Raw genomic sequence first — 24,386 nt, 5'->3', positions numbered from 1 at the left:
TTTCCAACCTTTAATAAGTTAAGGCACTATTTTTTAGGCCATGAGCAAAGTGATTTGTTCTGCCTGTGAGAAAACCAATGTTTCATTCGCCCTAATCTCCGAGTTTGCAGTTGATTTAAAGGAAGCGTTGGGGAAAGCCAGTAGTTACTTCTATTTTTCAAACTATGCTGACAGATTACTAATTCATACTCGCAAACTGCCTCGCTCGTATCGAATTGATGCTCGGCAAGATGAATTTGCCAGATTACACACTCGCCTCAGTCCGTGAAGGGACTTTATGTCGAAGTGAAAGTAGAAGAAATGGCTGAACATAAAAAAGGCTTTTTGATAAGAAGGACCTGAAAGTCCAAATTGTATCCTGTCAGACATGCCCGATGCACATTGCAATCACGACGGTGAACCACGACCGTAAAACCCATCATCTACGCCACATTTAATTGATACGCTGCGCTCGCTGCAGGATACTGAATCCTGTAGTATGAAAGAAACCTATTTAATATATTGCGACTGCACATGGAAGGTCACATGTTGTAACATAAGCAGCAATTCCATGAAGCCTGAAGTCTAATCTTTTAAGCCAAGACCGTTATTTCTCCAATTAAGATTTTCTTTGTTTGCTGTTGTTATTTGTGTACTTGGTGGTGAAGCTTTAAATCTCATTAGACTTGTATAATGACAATGAAAGCATTCAATTCAATTCAATTTTCAGCTCCTTAGTGTCAACCTCATTGTTAAAATGATTTAACGTTTTAAGTTTACCAGTCAAGCCTAAAAATATGTAAAAATGTTTGACTAATTAGTATCTATCCAGGGATAATAGATAGACTAGCCTTTTGGCTATTTAAATAGAGACACTGGCTATCTATATACGGTAACATACATATAATTAACTCTAAAGCGGGTAAGGCGATAATGGGACTTTTTTATGCTTATACTATGAATCGAGTTTGGTACCATTAGACATCAGACAATTAGTTATAAGGCAATGTATTCAGAATAGGGAGAAATTCTTCAAAGCAGGACAAAAGTCAAAGATTAAGTACAGTATGAGACTTGCCTTTTCTTGGCTCTGGTTGTAATGATAGAGGAATTTGGCACATTCACTATAATTGGCCCATGTCTTGTTGTTTGCCGCGGAGATCTCCCACGTGCCGTTGCCGTCACATCGACGGTACGCTCGTCCTACACAGCAATTACAACAGCCTTAATTATCTTTTTCAAAACCTTAATGAATATAGAAAGGACTGTGCACACACGACCTACAGAAGACAAATTTGATCATTGTCAGCGTTTCCTTATTTGTGATCAAATTCCACAAATGCCTGATTACAGAATTTTTATTATAGCTTTTGTGGTAAAGGAAAGGTTTTTATCTGCTCTCGTCTGCTTGAGATTTACAATTGTGAGTGTTAATGATGGCAAATGTGCGGTCAACATCGAGCAGGGCCAAGCCACAGATTCTTTCTGATTGTGAAGTGAACCACACTGATTTAGAATAATTATGAAGGGGCATGCTTTGTTTTCTCTTTGTCAGGTGGTGGCTATTTTAAAAGGTTTGCACCCTACTTCAATAAATAAATGACATAACTTCCTCATGACCACAAACAACCGTTAAATTTAAACAACGATATCCTTCTTCACTGTCTAAACATCTCAAAATAATGGTCATGGTAGTTTCTTTCTCCTTTATTTTCCTTTTTAAATGCATTCAGCTAAGTTTTTTTCATTTATGTTGAATTCCTGCTGCATTTTACAATCACTAAGGAATAGTATTATTATATTCTCAATCTCGTTTTAGCCATGAGATATTCCAGTCACATTATTTCCACTGATATATTGTGTGAATTATTGTTTTATTTAGGAAGTAAAGGAACCCTAACCCAGCATCGGGCATCCAAAGGGTTCATATTTTTACTTCTAGAAAAGATTCACTCACTTGACACACAAAACGCTCACATGGTGCGCGTGTGCTAAAGGTCATTACCATCTTGTTCAGAGGTGATATATGTAAGATCAAACAGCGAATTTTGATAAGGGCACGGTGAGAAATGTACACAAATGTGGAGGTCAAGGAAAAAAAAGTTAGGGTCACAACAATAATTCTACTAAATCACAGCAAATGCACATATATAGTCCTTTTTTTAACTGTATGCTTCATGTGACACATTTTAGGTCCAGACAGTGGAAAGCCCAGGGTGAATGAATTATTGTTTTAGAAAGCATTGCTTGCGGCCAATGAGTTGAATTTATATTCCTATTTTCGGGGCTTGTGCTTTCCCAAGACAATTTAAAAAAAGAAACGTTAAAGAAAATCAATTTGATGACTTGATGTAGGGTCGATCTTACCTCTGTGGTTGAAGTCATAGATGTACTCCGGACATGAGGTGGACACGAGCTTTCCTGCAAAACTTTCTGGCCAACACACAATGCCATCCCATTCTGGTGTGCAGTGACCATCTGTGGAGACAACAGCAGAGCAACACAGCATCACATCCTAAACAGTTCTAAACAAAAGCAGCAGTGTGTACGCTTTAAAAAATGTGGCGCACATGAATGTACTTTACAGAGTAAATGAGCAACCCTTTACTGCACTGTGGGTCATGCAGCGAGCACACATTGTTGTCGGCCCAGTGTGATGCAATTAAGACTTCCGATCATGGTATTTTATACACGCTGAGTTGTTCTGACTAACTGATTTTCAATAAAAATAGTGTGGCACAAAATGACAAATTGCACAGCGTGTGACCATTCTCTTGCAGAAATTCTACTAGCAAAATACCTTAGCGAACCCTAACCAATATTACATTTATTTCAATTTTAAAATCTTTGCAACAAAAATTGAGAATAATAATTAAATGCAAGCTATTTTATTCCTATTTTGCTAAAGGTTAACATTCAGACTTTTGCCCTATCATAAGCCCCCCAAAATACTCACACACACGCAAAATTTCCTGTATCATCTACAGAGCCTTAGCCCCATTCAAAATAATTGTCAGCAGACAGATTGACCACAGGCCTCTGATAACAACGTCCCCGCTCCCTTCACTCCACCTCGAATTCTTGGAGTATGGTTTGGCACTCATATCATGCCATTATTTAAAACATCTGCCTAACTTTGACCACTAATAACCAGCTTGGGATAAAACCAAAAACTATGCTTTCTCTGCAGTCCATCTTTAAAGTTGCTGCAATCAAAGAAGAAGGGGGCTGGGGGCACACATTTACCACGTTTTTCTCCAAACTGAATGAAAAAGCAGATTTATGGTATGCCTCCTGACCACACATCCTGATCTCTTACTATAGGACCACCAGCACAGCAATGAGCCTAAATTAGACACTGATATAGTACATGCATGTACTGTCTATTTATATACTGTATACTGTACAACACACTATAGGCAAATTGACCACAGTGTAAACAAAGACGAGACTATAAAGGAAGACTGGTATTATTGATGCAAATGGACCCGACACCCACGGTGTGATTTTAATTATGACTCGCAGATGTCAAAACAGCTGCACTTTTCCCCCCGGTGATGTTATTCTATGCACAGACCACAAACTTTGGCTATTTTTCACCCAAAGCGAGGTCTGAGGCATCGATCCCACTTCCCACCACACTGTCATCCCAGCTTCCCCCTACGCTAGCCTCAGTGTTTTCTCTCAATGAGCAGCTTGTCTGGGACTCGAGTGTATTTTGAGTACAAATAACAAGAGCATACGGTAAAGAGAAAAAAAGAGTTGATATAATACAGAGAGTGTTTTTATTCCTGAGCTATCTGGATCAGCATTAAGGCAGCTTGGTATAACTTTTGTGCAGCTTTTTTGTGAGAGTCCTCTGGGATATTGTAGGTCCGTTGGTAATCTGTTGTGATGGATATATCGCATCTCCTCCTGAGAGTAATTAAATCCTGGCGATTGTAGAAAAGGTTAGCCTCGCAGATGTTAGTAAATACCGATAAGATTGAGAAAACAAAACACCAAACTGGAGAGCATAGAGTTTGGTGTTTTGTTTGGTACTCGGACGATTCGCCGAAAGACGTTTCGTTATAAAATAAAAAATATAAAAAATTGGCAGCACATTGTAGTACGTACTTGTATTTAGAAATATGTCCAGCGGGGGGCAGTACATGCCCTTGTTATTCCTGAATGAATGTTATCTGTAACGGGCCGTATATGACCCGTGGGCTGAGGTTGAAAAACATGTACACACACGATCCGGGGGCGGGGCGAGCGCGCAAATCCCGTTTCGGCGAACTGTCCGTCGGCCAAATGTCCGTCGGCGAAACGTCCGTCGGCGAATCGTCCGGTCACGGTTTTGTTTTCTCAATCTTATCGTTATTTACTAACATCTGCGAGGCAAACTTTGTAAATCTACTTGGATTTTGCACATAAAGATGCAGGATATTGAGAAAATTTAATTCATTGGATACCTTCCCTGTTATTGGAGAAGTGTACCACTTCTAAAGCTGTTGCTTTGTTGAAGTGAAGAGAGAAAAGTCACGAGCGGGTGTGAAATTTAACACTCGTTACTATCACTCCTCCTGACCTTTATGGAACTATAAAGTTCAGTGGGATTAGATGTACAATCTGAACTGATCACTATCCAATGACCATGCACAGTGAAACACACACTACTAATATCACTAGTAATATCTTTGTAGTCCGATGGACCATCGATCTGTTTTTGCAGCTACTGAAGGGCGCAAAAACCACCGTCATGACATCAAAAGCACCTAAGTAGGTGGCAAGAAAAGAAAATGCAGAAATAAGTCCCCCTCATCCTGTAAAAAGCTTGAGAAACTGCATAATCACCGCAATCCACTGGGTGTTCCGCACTTTCAAGGCCACACCACAAAGCAACAACAGAAAAAGAACACACTGCATAACTTTGGTCAAAGCTCCTAAAAACAGTCCAACATGTCCGACGCCTTTCTACCACTCCAGGGTAAACACTTACATGGATCAGCGGGAAGCTTTCATTGGACATCACTTTTTCACGCTTGTCACTGGTTGAGACCTACTTCTTGGAAAAGTACGAAGCATTTCCTGTTGCATATTAATTGACAAACTATGTACGAGACAACACAGTAAATGTTGATGTTAAATCAAAATGGAAGACTTCACGGACTCAAAAAGTAATATTTGGGTTACAATTACTGAGAGAAAAATGTGCAATGTGAATTGTATTCATTTTCCATACCACTTATCCTCACAAGGGTCGGAGAGAGTGCTGGATTATCCGCTAGATAACTCAATTCAACTTAGGTATGTGTTTCTGAAACAGTATTAAAGTGCTAAAGACAATCTCTTTATACCACTCTGCCTCAGTTCTTGCAATATTTCGGCATTTTTCACCATATTTTAAGATTCCGTCTCATTCCACATAAATTTTGAACTAGCAGTAAAGAGAAACACATTTGAGCTCGAACAAAAACTATTTAGAGAATTGTTACGTAAATGCTACTTTGCTACAGGATTCATGCAGATCTGCAACATTGGACCTTTAATGGGGTCATTAAAGTGAAAAGCCGTAAATCGTGCAGAAACGGGAGCATGCGCTACGTGCTTATCCATCCCCCCAAAAATTTATCTGCGACGGGGACATATGTTTCATTAATCAGGTAAAATATTAATCACGACTCTTTTAACTATAAGCGTAAATGAGGTCAGTGAACAGTGGTGCATGGCAATTGAGCATCTTACATGAACATTAAAGGGCTACCCCTCATTAAATGGGATCATTTAGGGTTGCCAGCACAATATTTGCTAGTAATTTACATTTATTTCTCAACAAAAGGCAATATGTTTCAAGAGTGAAGAACCACTAGCATGTATGCGAGAACATTATGTCTGTACATAACAGTGGCGGTCCGTGCATTTTCTCGTAGCGCCTTCAACGGGTAAAATCCACTTCCTAGCAGCATTTAATGATTAAATACAAATACTGGAGCTTTTCAGACATTACAACCAGGCCGGGGGGTGATTTTCCCGGGAAAAGACAGCGATGGACGTCAATGGCGAAACGGCAAAAATTGCGCTAAAATGGGGTAAAATCCACTTCCTAGCAGTATTTAGTGATTAAATACAAACACTGGAGCTTTTCAGATATCAGAACTTGGCCCACAATTGAAATATTATTTAGGAATGTAGCCATATTTTACTCAGCAAAAATCATTTTTAACTGTACACAATATCCATCCTACTTTCTTTCTTCCTTCCTTCTTTTATATCGCCATCGAAGCTAATGCTGAAAGTCGAGCCTGTCCTGTCGTATTTCTGGCATAGTCCATCTTGAAAATGGCTTTAAATCAACACAACAATATATTTGCTTGTGCAGCTAGCTCTAGATACAGTTTGGTAGCTAATCATAGTTGTTGAAAGCAATGACGTATCCCTACGCCTGCGACAATACATTGTGGTGTTGCCAACTCAAAATCTGATTGGTTAAAGCAACAGTCTTATCGACGCTTGTTTAATGCAGCAGAGCCTGCAGAACTGATTGTGAAGGCTTTGAGGCAGATTTCTGACCCTGGCAACAAATAATAGCTGAAATGTGATTGGTTAAATGCTTCAATATGAAAACACACATCTGGACGCAGTGCAACCAGGGGGAAAAGCAATGAAAGGAAGCTAACAGACAATTTGGAATTATTTAATAAGTATTGATGGACAAAATATAATACAGGATTCAGATATTTCTTTGGCCAGCAGAGAAGCCCTTGAAGGCCCTGACGGCCCGCCACTGGTACATAATATCCACTCACCTGTACACTTCATTTAAAAAAAAATTGAAAACTTCCGAGGTGAACTTAAAAGTTGACTGTGTTCATATTTAATCAACTGGCTGCTATTGCCCAAACTGGGAGGGATGGCAGTTACTTCACTTTTCGAATAAGCTTTTCCTCAAAAAGTCGTATTCCTCCCTTTTATTATAGACTTCATTTTTCTCCTTGTAAAATTGCAAAATTCCACAAAGACCATGTGTATTCATATAATTGAAAATAAAAACTGTTGGGAATTAGATTCCTAGTAAGGAAAACAGGATTTTATATATCAGTTGTAATGAATTGTTTAACTGCTGGTGCTTTTAAAGTAATACTTACAAAATAAATGACGTTTTGACTGGCAAATATGTTTGCTGAGAGTCCAAAAGTGCTGCTGAAGTGTGACACGAAGCCTCGCAGTCAAACTGAAACCGTCAGGACGGATTAAGCGGGCTGGTGGTCAGATGAGCAACACACATGCACACGCACGTGTAGGCTTACGAACACGCACTCTGATGGCAGTGGATCTTAAGTACATTTGGAGAATAAACACGTCAGTATTATTATAGAGGCCGTTTGGCGCCGACAGTCGTATTTTTACAATTTCATTTGAGTTTCTTGGATATTGCTCAAACCCATCCTTGGAAGCACCACACAAAACCTTTTGTTTCCATATCCTGGAAGCAAATATTTAATTCCATGTTACATTTATGTGAGGTCAATCACTGCGACCGCAATTTACTTGGAGCTAGAGGGGGCACATATTCTTGGTTTGGCCATGATAATACCAAATATTCATCAGAACAATTGGGTGGATAGAAAACCACAGTGCTGTTGGTTTTCTGTGGGTCTCACTTTTCCTCAGACACTGTCAATATACAAATAATCATCCCCAGGCAGTAGCATAAGGAAAGCAGAGCACCCATTGATTGAAAACATGAAAACAAATAGAACCTCCACAAAATATTAAATGAAAATCGGGTAATAGAATCAAAGACAGGAAATTGCTTTACCTGTGTCAAATAACTGTTAACTGGGGCAAACAAGAGGAGCAAAGTGGATTTTTTTCAGGTAATTGGCTGTCATTGATAGTGAGTGACACGGTAAATTGCCATCATTGCCAGTAAATGACTTACGAGAAGTGTTTGGCATGGAAATCGATGTATCGCTATGTTTAGAGTTTATGTTTTAATTCAAGAGAAAGTCTCTCACAGTCATGTTTAGAGAATTTCCCCCAGTCAGAATGAGTCTCAAAACTTTTTACCAATGGTGTATTTGTCTGGTGGTGTCGAGTAGTAAGCATGCTTGATTTTTGCCTTTGATTGATATATTACAAGTCTCCAAAAATTACTAGATTTTCTTTTATGATGAAAGCCATCTCCAGCTGTCACGGAATCATGTCGCTTTTGTGTTTCCATGTTAAAAATACCATTTTACGTGCAGTGGGTGTGTCAGAAGACTGAATGGGATGAAAATGTGCATTGATGAAAACTGAGAAAGCACTGATACTTCAAAAAAGAGATACAAAAAAAGAATTAAGAATAAACAGCCCTGTATGTTTCTTGCAGTCATTTTCATTTCCAACTACTAAATGACTCATTACCCATTATTTTATACTCAGTATCATTATTTCATCATGCCAATCCGATTTTTTGTAATTACATTTGACTGTAGCTTTGTATTTATATTTAGCATTGCCATTTTCAATGAATATGCTATTGATTTAAAAGATCAAACTACTAATCCTTTTTGGCTCTTTCTGCCTCCATTAATCACGATTGCTTATTAGTTTCTGGATCCAAAACTCCCCGCAGTTCACTTCCTCCATGTCACGTATTGTGTGTCTTCACCCATCATTCAATCAATTTAAGCTTAATTACATCTGGAAGAGGGTTTGATCGCAATGGTCAAATCAATAAACCCCTTCAGTTGCCCACCAAATGAAAAGAAAAAAATAAGTTATCATTCCACCTGCCGGGAGTGTGTCACAGCTTTCTGAGTTAATAAAGCAGCAAGAAATCTACTTTATGAAAATCCAGCCAATGGTAATAAACAAGGATTAATAGTAGACGTTATTTTTTATTGCACTTGGTGATACTGGATGATCCCATTGGCAAATGGTCTAAAAAATAGTGGACCACTTCAGATTTTCATGATGATGAAAGAATAGAGAGGATGGATGGCCTTCAAAATTATTCCATGTTATTATTTGAAGATACCTTCTAATTTGATACCCATGGACTGCTTGAGATTTGTCATACCATAATCATTATGGATATTATGTTTTGACATGCCATGTATAGGCCTGCATCATGTTGTAGAATACTCAAAACATTTTTGATGCATCCTGTAGTCTAGAAATGTATAAAAAATACATCTTTTTAATATTGAACTGTAGTACAATAGAGAGAGGAAGCAATTGTAAATAAGAGCGCAGCATAAAACTTATGTGATAATGTTTTTCCATAACTCAGTGGCTTCCTTTGTCGTCAATATATGTCTTGTCCATTTGGACCGGAAGGGTCATTTACCACCAGTTCAAATGGTCTGGACAGTGCATGAATGAGGATTGGCCACTCACCGGGTAGCTTGCCATGTCTCAACTTGACGAGGCTTTCGCACTTGTGCCTTGCTTTAAAAAGCAGCGCTATCTGCTCTTCTTTGGTGAGTACGTCATCCGCACGGGCCTGCAGAATAAAAGAGAACAAACGTCATCATTATTTAGAGGACTACGAGTTAAGAGTGCAACATAAGCACTGAAATTTACCAGCAGTTTGATATAAAATGTATAAATGTCTTTCTCTCTCTCTCTCTTTACGTTTTTGCAGTTCACAGTCACAGTTAGACAGAAAGTTTCTATGTTTCAAATTGGGTCAATATCATATTTGTTTCACAAATCCATACTATTGATTTGTCTTCTCGTGGGTCTTTCATTTTGACGAATTGACCAATCTTCAGTGATAAATTGCCATGTCATTTTCTAGTGTATTTCTTACATAAACATGAGTCTCTATAAATGTAAAAGATTGCACGAAGGTAATCCAATTTGTTAGAAGTGTCCATGTTCAAATATTGAGCGAAAAGCTATATTTTAAATTCATGTTTTCTCTTTCATAAAAAAAGGCTTTTGCTTTTGCCTTCATATCCATAAGTGAATGTGACCTTTAATCCCATCTGACAAGGGACAAAGCCTAGTTGTTTTTTCCCCCCTAACAGCGAGTTTGAGAGTATGGTCGCTCCAGGTGGAGTGTTCTATCAGAGGAAACATGTCGTCTCTAATGCTCTTCTTGACAAGCTGAACATTTGCCCTTGAGATTTGTCTTTAGGCCAAAAACACATTAAAAGGCACCAGTCGTTTTAACCTAGCGTGTCAAGAAGAAGGGCCTTGAAAAAACATGATAGGAGCCCTTATCATGCAGGATTCGGTGTAGTTCAATTGACAATTTCTAAAATTTAGTCATGCATCAGGGCAGTATAAAACCGACAGTGGATACACCAAGGCATTATTATTCCACTACTAAATGGAAATGCAGTTGTTATTCTTTTTTTCCTTTGGTCGGGAAGAAAACCTAAGCTTCAGGACATCCGTAGTCTCATCAGTGTAGGAGTTTCTATTGCACAGTGAGTCTTTGTGAGAAAAAAATCAATTTTATTGCTTTGCCCTTCTGCGGTGTGCATTTACATTGTGATGGGAAATCTATTTGGGCCCGAGGTGATTTTGTCATACTGAGAGGGACTGAACAAACAAAAACAGGAGGTAATGAGGTGCAGAGCAACATAACCCTTTTTTTTTAAATCAGTGAAACATGTCTTCAGTGAACTCCCAAAATTCATGCCGATTGAAGGAAGATAAACTTTTAATAACGTGGTTACATGCATTAAGCTGTAAGTAGCTTGTCAATACTGTGGAGCTCTGCTACTGCTACTGTCATTGAAATCCAATATGCAATTTTAGAATCTATATGTAATTTTAAAAAAAATGTTGTCTTTTAGAACCCACAGATATACAGACGTATATACACAAAACGTCCTGGGAGCATGGTTTAGGTCTGGATAGAATGATCAAGAAGAGGTTCTATAGCATTTTTAGGTGCACTTGAGGAAAATGTACTACTACTTGAGGTGCTTTAGAGAAGATTGAAATGATGATTGTGACAATTATGCTACTCTTTGCTTATGTTTCTCATCGTAGCTCTGAAAGTCATAGTTTAGTCCCTCTACGAATTGAGAAACCCATCCCCTAATTTCGAGAGTCCTCCACCAACTCTGCAGCGCAAAATACCACAATGCGTCAATCCGAGTCGCCATCCATGCTATTTTCAGCCTGGAAATAAAGATGGCCATTCTGCTACTGCCGCTGAATACTCTCCACAGAATGGAGACGCTCATGGTTTCCCCCAGTAAATAACCGCATGCGGAATAACATTCAACCGCAGGCGAACAAGGATAGGTGCTACTTGTTGACTGTGCCCAGGAAAGTCAATATAGAATATTCCACAGCCGATCTCTGCGGACCCGCTCGCTATATTTTCACCTGTAGGAAAGGCTAGAGTACTTCAGTGGAAAATCTCACTTATGCTGATTTAAAAGTTCATCATTGCATTGATTCCTTTGTTACATTTTGAAAGGAAACAAATGAGATGTTACGTTCTGAACGCGAGCACTTTAATCATCGTTATGCATTTCTTAATGACATTTCAAATTTACAAAGAACAGCTCAACAGGGGTTTAATTTGCCACCCAGGGAAATTAACATATGCGTATATAATGCATCAATGTCAAAGTTATTCGTTCATTTTCCGAAACCGCTTATCCTCACAAGGGTTGAGGGGGTGCTTGAGCCTATCCCAGATAACTATGGGCACCAGTTGGGGGACACCCTGAATTGGAGGAGACGGGAAACCATATACGCTCAAAGCTAGGGTCAATTTAGAGTGTTTTACGAGCCGATGGTGCATGTTTTTGGGATGTGTGAGGAAACTGCATATATCCGAGTTAAATGGGCAATGGGCATTTTTTTTCAATTGGATTAAAAGAACTGGATTAAAAAACCTGAATATTCAGTTTTTTATAGATCTAAAACAATGTTTATTTTAGTTTTTTAAATATATTTTTAGATTTTACAAAATGATTTTTGAACTAAAAACAAAGCAAAAATGGATTAAAAAATTACAATTATTGATTTAAAAGGGGGAAAATCAGGAAATGTAATATACATCTATCCTCTTCATTTTAATTTGATCCTAAAACAGAAAGTCGGCACTCATAATTTACTTTCCCGGGCCACACAAAATGAAGCGGCGGGTCAGATTTGGCCCCCGGGCCACCACTTTGACACCTGTGTCCTAGGAGGTTAAAAAGTTACTTGACGGTAGGAGTCCAAAGTAATTTGCACATTTTCTAGAGTAGAATTAAAATGCTATGAATGTAGTATATTATTGCAGCAACATCTCAGGGTAAAACATAACACTGGGCCTTGAAAATCAAAACTATTGGACATAGTACTCCTGCGTGGATAATTAAACTTGTAGGAATGTAGTTAAACCCACTGTTATGTGGACAGTCGAAAAAGTGTTGCCACATTAACATGAATTGAAGATGACAGACAGCGAGAATATTTAAGTAGAATCAGCCGATGCCTATTATATTCGTGACCTTTGGATCAAAACCGTTAGAACCACGAGAGAGTTCAACAGACATCTTTCAGTCAGCAGCATTTTTCATCTCAATATTTTTTTATCTAAATGTAATTTCTTTGTGTTGATAGCACATTATTGCCATGCTTTGAATCCAGTAATGAACTCTTCCGTGCAGGTAAGCAAAGCATGAAATGATTGTGGATACGCAATGTATAAGGCATGTGTTGCCCTGCTCTATGGGATTACTAATGGCAGTTTAACAAGCATTTCACGCATATAAACAATTATTTTATGGCATGATGGGAAATTGGAGGGGGAGAAGTTAACAATTATACCGTTTGGCTTCAAAGTATAATTATTAAAGCTATGTCGTTACTTGGCGCTTGGTGAATTTAGCAGCCTGAGTAACTTGCAAGTAAAGATAGGGAAGATTGGGTCAAAAATGATTGCAGACACACTATGGCTGAGTATGGCACCCTGTTTATCACTTAATTTACTCAATGCATGGCCTGGTTCCAGGCTATTTATCAATTATTCCTGCATGGAATTTTAATTAATTGTGTGGAATTGGCATGCACCCCATGATTGAATAAACAGAGGGAGTAACAAACACTTCTATTTTACCGCCACAAAAAGGCATGTGTGACACTGATAGTGTCATTAATTTCAATGTGATTTCACATCTGGATGCCATATTCACAACTACAAAAAGTTGGAAAGATTTAGTTATGCTTTACACAAGTCTTGGATGCAAAATATGTTTTGAAATGATATTACTTTTTCCAATTTGTTTTAGAATAATAGTTTGAATATGTGTGCTTATTATAGAAAGAATTGCTAAAGTCAACTGGAATGACTGTTGCTCACTTGAAATTTAATGAGAACAAGCACTATCGAAATTCTTTGCACGGAAATCTCCTTTAAGAACTTGCAAAATTAATGCACGCTGTGCACTTTAAGGGAAAACTGCTTACAACGGTGTATCATGTAACGTTTGGAAAAGAAGATGCTGGGTAATGAGCCTGATTATTTTCTACTAAATTCTCCACCTCCGCTGGCAGGCGTCCAAACCACTAGAGTCAACATGGCCGTTCGCGGGGGGAGAAACATCCACATTCTTATTTACTATATTTCATTTCAAAACACAGCATTCTTTCTGTGATTTTCACAACGAGCCAAAATAAAAATGCGCCGTGTAAACACGTTTTTTTTCTTCTTCTTTTCATTGGCTGCTCGCGAGAATACAAACTCCACTTGAATAACCCGCAAGTTTCTACTTTTCTGCATGCGCAAACTGTGGCTTGATGACTTAAATGCTCTATAAGACCAATATTGAGAGAAGTGTATTTAGGATCTATGAGTATTGCTACTGTATACTAGACACGCCATTCTGGCCCATGGGTATTGCAGTTGGATGGTAACAGAATGCTGAAATGATTTTAGCAAACAAACCACGGCAACTAATAAGACTTTATTTTAATCCGCAGGAAGAAAAACGTCTGTCAAGAAGTGGAAATGTGAGGATGCCACAAGTCCTGATTGGGAACGCCTGTACATTTTGAATGTATACGAGTAGTCCTCGAGCAACTTGCGGTTGACCAAATTCATTTCCTGAATTTCCCCACAGTGAATACGAGACGCTGGCGCTTTGTAACCTCCATTTTCAACAGCAAACATGAAGCATAACTGCCAAAAGCATAAAAAACCAATCTTGTTTTGTGTCCCAAAGTCATTGGACTCCTGTCAAAGGCGGTGTTTGATTCGAGCTAAACGCTCACGATAACTGCAGAGTGATAACTTGTACGCACTTGATGAGAAACTGTGCTTAACTTTGCTTTCACATTCTCAAGTCGCTGTGATTGCTTTTCTGCAGTTTAAATGCTTTATATCGCAATTGGATATGCAGTTATATGCAGAATATGGCTATGCCTACAGCAAGAACATGCAATCTCCTTTCAACAAGTCTAGAGCCTAGATAAAAGGACACTTCATAAATTGTGACTCAAATGCTGACCAGTCCCCATATTCTATTAAATAATCTAGTTATGAGTCACTCTACAACTTCTACCTGAATATAATGACCTTTTTAAAATTATTAAAAGTTTTAGTGTTTCGAAAAACTGTGGGTCATGTAACCAAGTATTGCAGAAATATTGCATCAAAATTCTCAAGTAATGGAATAGAATGCTAACAACAGAATATTGTACAGAGGTGTTTGGGATGAGCCCACTAGTGAATTTTAAAGGTGCAAAAAAGTCTTTTTACAACACACGGCAGTTTCGCAGATGGTTCACAATAATTCAAAAACAAAGTTCCAAGCGGCAATCTGATTTTTTTTTACCTGGCTTTGGTGCACAGACTGCGTAGATTCCATTTTCACTCGGTGGCATTGTGAGTGTGAATGGCAAGGATAAGCAATGTTGAAAATAAGTCTAAACATAATTCATTTGAATAAGCAAAAAAAGAGATATTAATAAAACTGACACATTTCTGGCATTAATATAACACTTGTCAAGCTTCTTTTATTTTTAGCTTTGAGGATTAAGGCCCGACGTGATCATTTACAGTTAATGACACCATTGGTTACATGGAGAAAAGCAGAAAACGCTTCTGTGGCTTTTAAACTCGTATATTTACAGACCATAATCTTCATAATCCTCATCTATGTCCATAATCACTCATCCGTGACTAAGTTTACAGCCTTATTAATGCGACCTCGTGCGTGGTTGCACAATACCCCATTATAATATGAAGTATTGTTACATAACCATTCATAGCTTTTAAATTCCCAAAGCTTGACCCATACTTTGTTGTATTAAATTGCTTATACTATATCAGGATAGTCTTTTTTTTCAGTTTTAATTTGACAAAGCGCCCCAGCTGCAGCGGCTTGGTGCGCACACATTGTTTCCATCTGGGACCGCGCTTCAGTCTGGCGAGCGACGGAGGGTATAATTAGGGGCTAAACGCCGCTTTAAGTCAGAATGAGGTCTGCGAGCATTTCCAAAGGACAACCAGTCTTTTTTGCGGTCTGCGGTTTTTATCGTCAAATGCAAATTGCAGCGTTGAAGAGGAGTGGCACTGACTCACATACTTCGTAATATCCCGGAACTGAAAAGTTTTAACCACTGCCAAGCGTCTAAAGTAACATTCATGTTGTTTTCTCTCTCTCTCTCTCTCGATAGCCCAGTGGCCACTAAAAACAAGATTGGTCCCAGCTATAATTTAGCTCATTTTGCAAAAGTACAAGGCCTGAAACCCCCGAGACCCTGCGTTGAATGTATGCCAACAACAAGGAAGTCAATGTTAGCCCATGCTCCAAAGAATGGCAAATGACCAAAATAAGTACATTAAACAAACATTTGACTGTATTCCCATAATAGAGGTGCTTTACAGAGACCAGGGTAAATATTTTATGTATATTGCTAATATAAATAACTTGCATGTGATGAAGTGTGATCTGGATAGGAAAGGTTGGCCGTAGCAACTATTTACCCTAAAATTCGCATCCTCGCTGACAGATTGGCCATCAGGGGACCAATCAAATATTGGATATCGCCAAAAACAGACAAACAAGAAGGTTCCTCTATGTTGACAACACTTTTCCTGGCAGACCTTTTATTTGTGAGACATAAATGGAGCCGGAACCAGATTTCAACTTTATAGTTTTGGGATGTGGCATTACACATGGCATGCATTGGACCTAATTCCACCAAGCATTATGCTTGAATTTGTAGTTCTTACAGTGTTGTTAACTTTTAAAAATAAAAATATCTACATTGTCTTATAGATCCTTGCTTACCCTTAGGAACAAGTTATTTGAATACAGTGGTAGCTCTACTTATGAATGAATTTTTTTTCATGTTTTGCAATACATTTCCTACAAAATTGGTATAGTTTTATCATTTTTAAAGGGTTTAGTTGGTAGTATTGGAATGGATTGGAGCTTTTACATGTAAATTGCGTCTATATACGCAAAATGCATGTTACGAAACCACCTCTGGAACCAATTTGTAAGTACAGGTACCACCGTACTTCATAATGGGTTCCCTAATGGGTTATTCTGAGACCAGCTGCAAATAGAGTATAACTCAAGGGCTTCATACACAACTCCATTATGCTTGATAGAACCAATTTCTCCTTAAAGAGTTGTTAAGGATGTGTCAGAGGGATTCGCCTCTGCGTTATTGGAAGCGTAAGTAATATCTGATTCATGCTAATAAAATGTGGGCATGCTTCTGGAATTTAGAGTTTACACACGGTAGTCTCATGGGTGATGTTTATTACAATTTGGGTTGGACAAAAATTATCAGGATTTATTTTTAACGTTGAAGATGCTTGTCAGATCAATATGATTACTTTTCAAACACCTTGACCTGGTTTCCAGTACAATGAGGTCAAAGAACGTGAGCCGCTACAATATTTATCATGATAGATCTCTGGGAGTTTCCTAATGGACCCATTCATTTTTCAAAGACACCTATACAAAAATACATTTAGCTGTAGAAGAAAACAGGTCACTAGAAAATACCTGAAACTCTACCAAGATCATCGTTTCGTAAAAAAAAAAAAAAAACTCAGATTAATGAATGATAAACTATACCTTCGGGGGCTTAGAGGGACATTGTTCTTTGACCCGACCCCATTCACGTGAGAATAAGAGCTGTTTTACACAATTTTCTTTGTTGGCTTTAAAGAATTGTTTTTCCCTCAAGAAACAGCTGTTGATATCAATGTCAAGTTTCTAATGAAGCATCCCCCCCCGTTGGTGGGAAATTGGGTCCATCAGTTACTTTGGAGTATTCTTTAAGGACACTCAGCCTATTTTTAATATGTGGATAATTGTCCTAATTTGTCTCCTAAAAAACAAAAAAATAAACAATGTGTCTGTAATCAAGCACAAAGTAAACTATCCTGCTGTCCTCATCACAACTTGATAATTTCTTGGGAAGCCCAAGAACCTCCCTCCCATTAAATTACAATTAAACATTGAGGACTAATTAGCCAGCAGGGCTCAACGATCATGTTTTGATTTTACTTAATGAGCCAAGAGTCATGTGGACCGTCACAGTGATTGAAGTGCACTCTGTGAGGCACCTTTAATTAAAACTGGCCAAGAGTGTGGTTAATTGGGAGAATTTTCTAAATCTAAATTAACGTGCAAAGCTGTGTATTAACTTTCCAATTATGAAGTACTTCTAAGCACATCTAGTAAAAGCCCGCAGACTGTTTATAATATTAATTTGAAATCCATATTCTACAAGAACAAGCCTTTTTTTCTTTCTTGTGATCCTTCAAACACTGCTTTGACCTTCAATATGGCATTCATTTGTGCGTAATATATATGCGACATATTTAGGCCCCCCGAGCATGGATGTAAAGGAAGGGGATGCTATATAACATGTAGAATAATTCCCATGATGCCATGCAGGAATTAGGGCAAATCACATAGCAAAGGTCTTCATGAAAACAAGCACACGCTTCTTGAGGACCGAGTGAACTACACAACGTAAAGTAACAAACATTTTGCACAAGAGCACATATCAATGAGTCTTCTTTGTTTCCTCGTTGTTTGTTTGCAGTACCGACCTGATTATGTAAAAGTAAAAGTTCCAAATGTACTCCAACTGGGTTTGGCCTATCAGCAATGATGCAAGTTTAACTGCACCACATTTGTCTTCTATTGGCATGCAATGATATATTTAAGCATATGTCTTATACTTTAGGTCTAGCTAAGTCAAAATAATATGCCTAGCAATCCCACAAGAATAGACAGAACACTAAAATCTATATTGTTAAGGCGTCAGCAAAATTCTGTTAAAGAAAAAAAAGCCACAAGGTTCACTAAAATGACTTGAAAGGGATATGATTTGAAATTGCCAAAATGTTTAATGACAGAGAAAAAAAGCCTCTTCTAGCAGCTTTTTGGGTATGTTACTTTTATATAACAGCATAAAAGCATAAAAGGAAAAAAATAGCATGTAATCTGAAAAACATGAAATACGTAGGTTATGTTTGAGTGCTGTTTTGCTGCATTTGGTGCTGGTTGTTCTTTTTCTGCTACCTCAGATGATTATCTTAGTAAGGCTTATTCCGACGCCCACTCTCATAAATGGGAATATAAATTTATATACATATATTTTTTTCATATTCATGTTCCTCAATCATGCAAATTTCTAATCAGTCAATCACTTGGCAGCAAACCAAATAATTTGAGGTCAAGACAAATTGTGGCTGTTCACACGAAGCATTAGAATCAGAAAGAAAGGTGATTTAAAAGACTTTGAAAGGTTTTGTTGGCTCTAAATAACTCTCCCTATGTAGGAGTGTGTGCGTAAATGATTGTCCGTCTCCTTGTGCCCTGCCTGCATTGGCTGGCCACAAATTCAACCCTTGTGAGGATAAGCGGTCCGGAAAATGAATGAATGAAAAAAAGGATCCAATAAAAAGTCAAAACATCCATTGAAAAATTATCTCCCGGAACCCAATTTTTGGGGGCGAGCTGGGATGAATGAATTCATTACGATTGGGAAATTATTTGATATTATTTGAGCAAATGGTGTTGAAAATCTTGAGCTATACTCTTAATTCGTGGTAACGCTGTACCAAATGTTTCAGAGGAAAAACGACCCACCAATCAGAAATCCTCTACGGATGATGGCGCTTGTGGTGCAAGTGAGGGTTGTGGTGGAAGCCTGAAGAATTTTGTATATTTGAAACTCTATTCCTAGAGAAACAGTGGGGGGAAGGGATAACAGATTCAGTCAATAGCAAAGGCACACTTGAGAATTTTCACGTGGACACGACGGATGGTATTCTTGGATTCCAAGCATATCGCTGCCCATCGGGAGGCCCGCAGGACAACATTGACACATAACCTCAAAAAATAAACGTGAGAGGAGAGGCAATCAGTCATTGTGCCCACATCTGTAATAAAGCAAGCTCGGAGTATATACTCTAATTGGGCAATATTCCACATCATCATAGAAATTACATGGATCAAACAGTCTGCTTTAAAACGACTGTGCAACTCACAAGTACACAAATATACTACAATTTCTGTGATGAAATTGTTACTCTGGAAATTTATTGAGTCTTAATTAAAGATTAAGACTTATGTTATGGATTATATATATATATATATATATATATATATATATATATATATATATATTAACCCTCAATGTTGTGTTGTATTATAATATTAAATATGTTCAGTGGTTGTCAAAGCATTTAATCCCATTACATTTGTTTACGTTTCTAAAGCAAGCGTTTCCAGATTGATGAATTGAAAGCGAGGCCAGATCGTTAATCTAATTTTAGACGGCTCTCATTAAAGAACAAGCCAACAAGCCACCCAGACACAGTTAGCAATATGGCATTGCTGACAGTGGCATTGAGTTGCACATACATACGCTAGTCTTTGAAAAAGGTTGAAGGGGGAGGCAGCGAAAGGTCACAGCAAGTCAAGAAAACAAACCCTTTTCCTGAGCCAAACATGGCCACTGCAAAAAAACTGAAGACGGGTTTATTAACTCAACGGGCTGCTAAAAAAAATGCCAGCAATGAAATGGCCGAGTGTAAAAAAAAAATGATACTAAATACCCTATCATCTCTTTCAGTGTTTCTCAGATATTTTACATCAAGTAAGATAAATAATAATATAAATAGTAATCATTAAATAAGGCTCTGATTACCACCATCTCAGACAGCATTAAAATACAGGAGTGAAGTTGGCCAAAAATGTTTAAAAAGTATAATCATTAAAAGAAAGGTAGAATTAATATTGATTTTTAGAAACCACAAAATTCTCTACGTTCTAAAAAAGTGAGTAAAATGGTTCCACTTCAAAGTTGTTCAAATTCCTCGAAAAAGAAACCATTCGAAAATATGACATGTTCTTTAGTAGGTTAAGTTGAATATAACCGAACTGGTCTTGCAAAATGCAATGCAGTAGATTAGACCAAGTGAGAACATTTCATTTTGTGACTCTTTAAAATGTCCCTGGAGGGACCCTCGCGTACCACACTTTGAGCACGACAGTTTTTTTTCTTAAATCCCAATATTGAGAAATAAAAGATCATCAAAGACTTGATCAAAAATGGTTTGGGAAATACCTACCATCTGTCTGCAGAAAAAAGGTCTTTTAGCCAGCCCTACGTGCAAATAATAGTAGGTTATTTTTAAAGGATTTTAGCCCAAGTAAAGTTTCACTCAAAAAACAAGATCACGAGGATAGCAATGTTGCCACTCCACATTTCCTGTGCTTAAAGAACCAGAGGGCCTCCAGAAGCTTTCCTGACATAGCGTGTTCCAATCACATAATCACAGATGACATATGTCCACGCATTGTGGTGTGCTCCAAACATCAGCTGCAAGTCCCGACACTTGTCACGTAGATCACATTGAATAAATACTGCATCTCAAATGATCCGGCACAGGGGGTTTGTGAAAAGATTTTAGGGGGGAAAAAGGTTGTGACAGGGCTCTGTTGACTTAATTGGGCCTGATAAGAGACTCATGATCAAAGCTATGGCGAAATGCTATGAAGTGCTCTAAATGAATGTGGGCTGAATCATTGATTAAGTGCCTTATGGGGGACCCAGTCTTTTTTGCATGCAGGTAAAGTATTGACAAAGATGAAAACACCACCACCAAATTTTAGCATTTGATATACTGGATGTACTCAAAGAAATATTGTTGAACAAAAGTATTCACGATCAATCTCGTAATATTACGGTGTTGAAGTTGTGGATAATACAAATGTTATTATTGAATTATTATGAATTGATTCTACAAACGTAGTGTATTATTTTATATATATTGTAGGGGAAGTATTACTCTAGAAAATTAAGAGTGAGCATGTGAGAACGACAGATACGACCTTTTAAATGACTTTTATCCTATTTGATTTGTTATTAAGATTTTGTAAAATTAGGTGTAATTAAATTATTTCATATAATAATAAAACATATAATAGTAATCATATCATGTGCCCTGCAATTGGCTGGCAACCAACTCAGGGTCTCCTGCATGCTGCCCATAGTTGGCTGGGATAGTCTCCAGCACCCCTGTGACCCTCGGGAAAATAAGCAGTACATAAAAACAATGAATGAATATTAATATAGTTTTTTTGTTAACTTTCAAATGATTTTGGGAGCATATATTAATTACAGTTTCTCTTCTTAATGTTGGGATTTTACTCCCATATTAAATCAATGCCGTATTTTTCAGCATTTTCTCATTTCGTAATTCAAAAAAATGGCAATGCATTCTTGTAAAATGTGTACTTTCATCTAGAAACTATATTTTTGGTTGTAATAGGACTATTGCCGTACTAAGAAGTGAAATTCATAATTAGCATTTTATTCCAATCAAATGTAAACACATTGACTGCATTAAAAGTTCATCTGTCCAAATAGATTATAAGACACCTTCCTACGTGTTGTTTTAGCGACGTCAGCATCTCTGCCAGAGCACATTTTGATTATCGTCCCACTGTAATGTCATCATGTATTAATGTTGACCCGTGTACCGGTCAAGTGGAAAACTGATTAGAATAAAGCTTGAACTTCTACTTCACATCGTAAATATTCTCGCCCATTAAATTGGCGTGGGCAACAAACCAAAAAAGTCAGACATAATTAGAGCCACTCATGGTGCACATGAGAATGTCGAGAGGTCCCAATTCAATGCTTAACGAGAATTCTCCCGAAAGCCGCTTCCGCTTAATAAAGAAAATTGCAATAATCAAGAAAGTGAGGACAGTGGTTACTCTCCAGGGATTTTTTTGTGTTTCAGATGACTGGGTTAATGCTTCAGCTCTTTAACAAAAAAAAATGGCTGAGTGTTAAGACCTACCGTATGCATGCATGTATCTATGTATGTAAATGACTAAATTAACTGAAACATGTTCACGCTTGCAAAATAAAGCCTACATCTTTTTTGGTGTGTTTTTAAAGGCAATTTTCAAAAGAATAAAATGATATCTTGTATATAATAATAATAATAATAAAAAGCAGCCATATTAGAAGATTAATGTCTTGTGTGAAAAGTTCAAATGTAATTTTGCCAGAGCAAAATTGTTTTAAGACTAAGGTTTTAAGAGAAAACGTATACAGGGATTGGAGTTTTAGAAGAATAAAATTGGTAAATTACATGAATTTCTATTTTAATTTCATAAGAATAAAAATCTGTTGAGGGTGGCATGTTGATGGATAGAGCACATTAGTCTTATAGTTTAGAGATCAAGGAATATTTTGATTTGATGGGAGAAATGATTAATTACAAGAAAAAAAGAACAAAAATGGCTACTTACTTAAATAGGCTAGTTTAACAGAGATAAAAGATGCAAATCAAAACATATCAACACATTAAGCATGAATATTTTAAGACATTTTTGATTAATGCCTGTTTATGCATGATTAATGCTGTTTGTAAAGAGGATTTTAGTATTAGAAAAAAGCTTCAATATAAATTATCTGTTAAAAAGAGCCTAATTTAACACTGAAAAAACAATATTAAGTCAAAGATAAATCACTAAATCAACCCTCAATATTTGAATATGTCATATTATATTTAAAAAGATTTTTTTTCTATGAGACATATAGAAAAATCTAAACAATAACATTCTAGTACTAATACAGAAAAAATGAATAATTATATATAAATTTAAAAGAGTCAAGAAAATGTTTCGACAAGAAAAGTATTCGTAAACAGGATACGTATTAGTATTATGAGGAAATCGTATTTTAATAAAATGCCAAGATTGAGAATTTTGATTAAAAATGTTGTGGTTTTGATCACTTTCCAATGAGGATTGATCAGAATAGTCTCGTCATTGTTGCTTTTTTTGGGTTGGCTTTCTTTGTTTTTCCACTTGCTAAAGTGGCAAGAATAGCAGAGAATTGGCACATGTCTAACTAATCAACTCAGTGAGAAATAATGGTTTAGTGGAGGCCTAAAATATTTAGAAGGCAAGTTAAAAATAAAAAATCTTTGTGTTCTCTCTACAAACACAGACGCAGACTTTCCACTCTTTGCTTTGGCATCTGATGTGTCCACGTCCCTTTTTTTTCTTATTTTCGTCAGTCACGGCTTGGAAAAAGAAAAATCTCAGGGAATCAAGCCTGAGCAAACATCCCGAGCTAAACACAGGTGAAGCTGCCGTTAATTGTGAAACCGACAGACCTCGTAAGCGGCGATCCTCGCGAGTCCGGCAAAGTACCTGTTGAAGGCGCAACTATGGTGCGGAGGTCTTTAAAAAAAAAATACCATTCTGACATCTTTCCAGTCTGTTTTGTAGTCAAAAAATGGTTTTCATTCAAATATCTAACAGCAACAGCAACAAAATAGTTCAAAATGCCTTTGTATTTTTTATGGACTCGGGTACAATTTCACTGTTTGCGTAAATGTATTCATCATTCATTTTCTGAACTGCTTGTCCTCACAAGTGTCGTGGGGGGTGCTGGAGCCTATCCCGGCTAACTACAGACACCAAGCCAGCCAATCTAAATGTATACGTATTTTATAAAATGGCTCAAAAGCTCTTTAATGGAAATGTGTTGGACTTCAATAGCAAAAATATTGTATTGCCATCCAAAGAATTATTATCCTTTCATATAAAATTGCTGATTTACAACTCTCACCGTGAGAAAGCGGCAATCCACCAATCTCTGGCCTTGGAGAAAATTTGGTGACCTGACAGTGACCCTTCTTATTTCCCGGAGATCTAGCGGGAAATTAAAGCAATTTTGATGTTCAGCAGAGCCTTGAAAAACTTTTTAAGACTCAAAGATGGCCCACAGACATTGCGATGATGAATTCTAGTTTGAATATGTCTTCTGCTTGAGTGCTACAAGGCCAAAAAGGGATTTGGTTGGGACATTCCAGGAAACCATGACTTTTTTGTCCGTTACCTGGATCTTACTGATGGAGAAAAATAATTTTCAGATAACCGAAAACGAATGCTCATTCACTC

At 37.5% G+C, this 24,386-nt stretch overlaps 1 protein-coding gene across 6 annotated transcripts in view; it reads right to left on the bottom strand.

The window, feature by feature from the left end:
* Positions 1–24,386, bottom strand: part of pth1r (parathyroid hormone 1 receptor) — a 52,900-nt gene that overhangs the window by 27,284 nt on the left and 1,230 nt on the right. For all 6 annotated transcript variants that reach the window (XM_077615614.1, XM_077615611.1, XM_077615612.1 and 3 more), the window contains exons 3-5: positions 9,349–9,454; positions 2,347–2,457; positions 1,058–1,182 (exon numbers count right to left, since the gene is read on the bottom strand). In XM_077615614.1, coding sequence (XP_077471740.1) covers positions 1,058–1,182; positions 2,347–2,457; positions 9,349–9,454 — 342 coding nt within the window. The remainder of the gene's footprint in view (positions 1–1,057; positions 1,183–2,346; positions 2,458–9,348; positions 9,455–24,386) is intronic.

Source organism: Stigmatopora argus, chromosome 12 (assembly GCF_051989625.1).
Source record: "Stigmatopora argus isolate UIUO_Sarg chromosome 12, RoL_Sarg_1.0, whole genome shotgun sequence".
In the NCBI taxonomy this organism is placed as follows: domain Eukaryota; kingdom Metazoa; phylum Chordata; class Actinopteri; order Syngnathiformes; family Syngnathidae; genus Stigmatopora; species Stigmatopora argus.
This window is presented reverse-complemented; position numbering and strand designations above follow the sequence as displayed.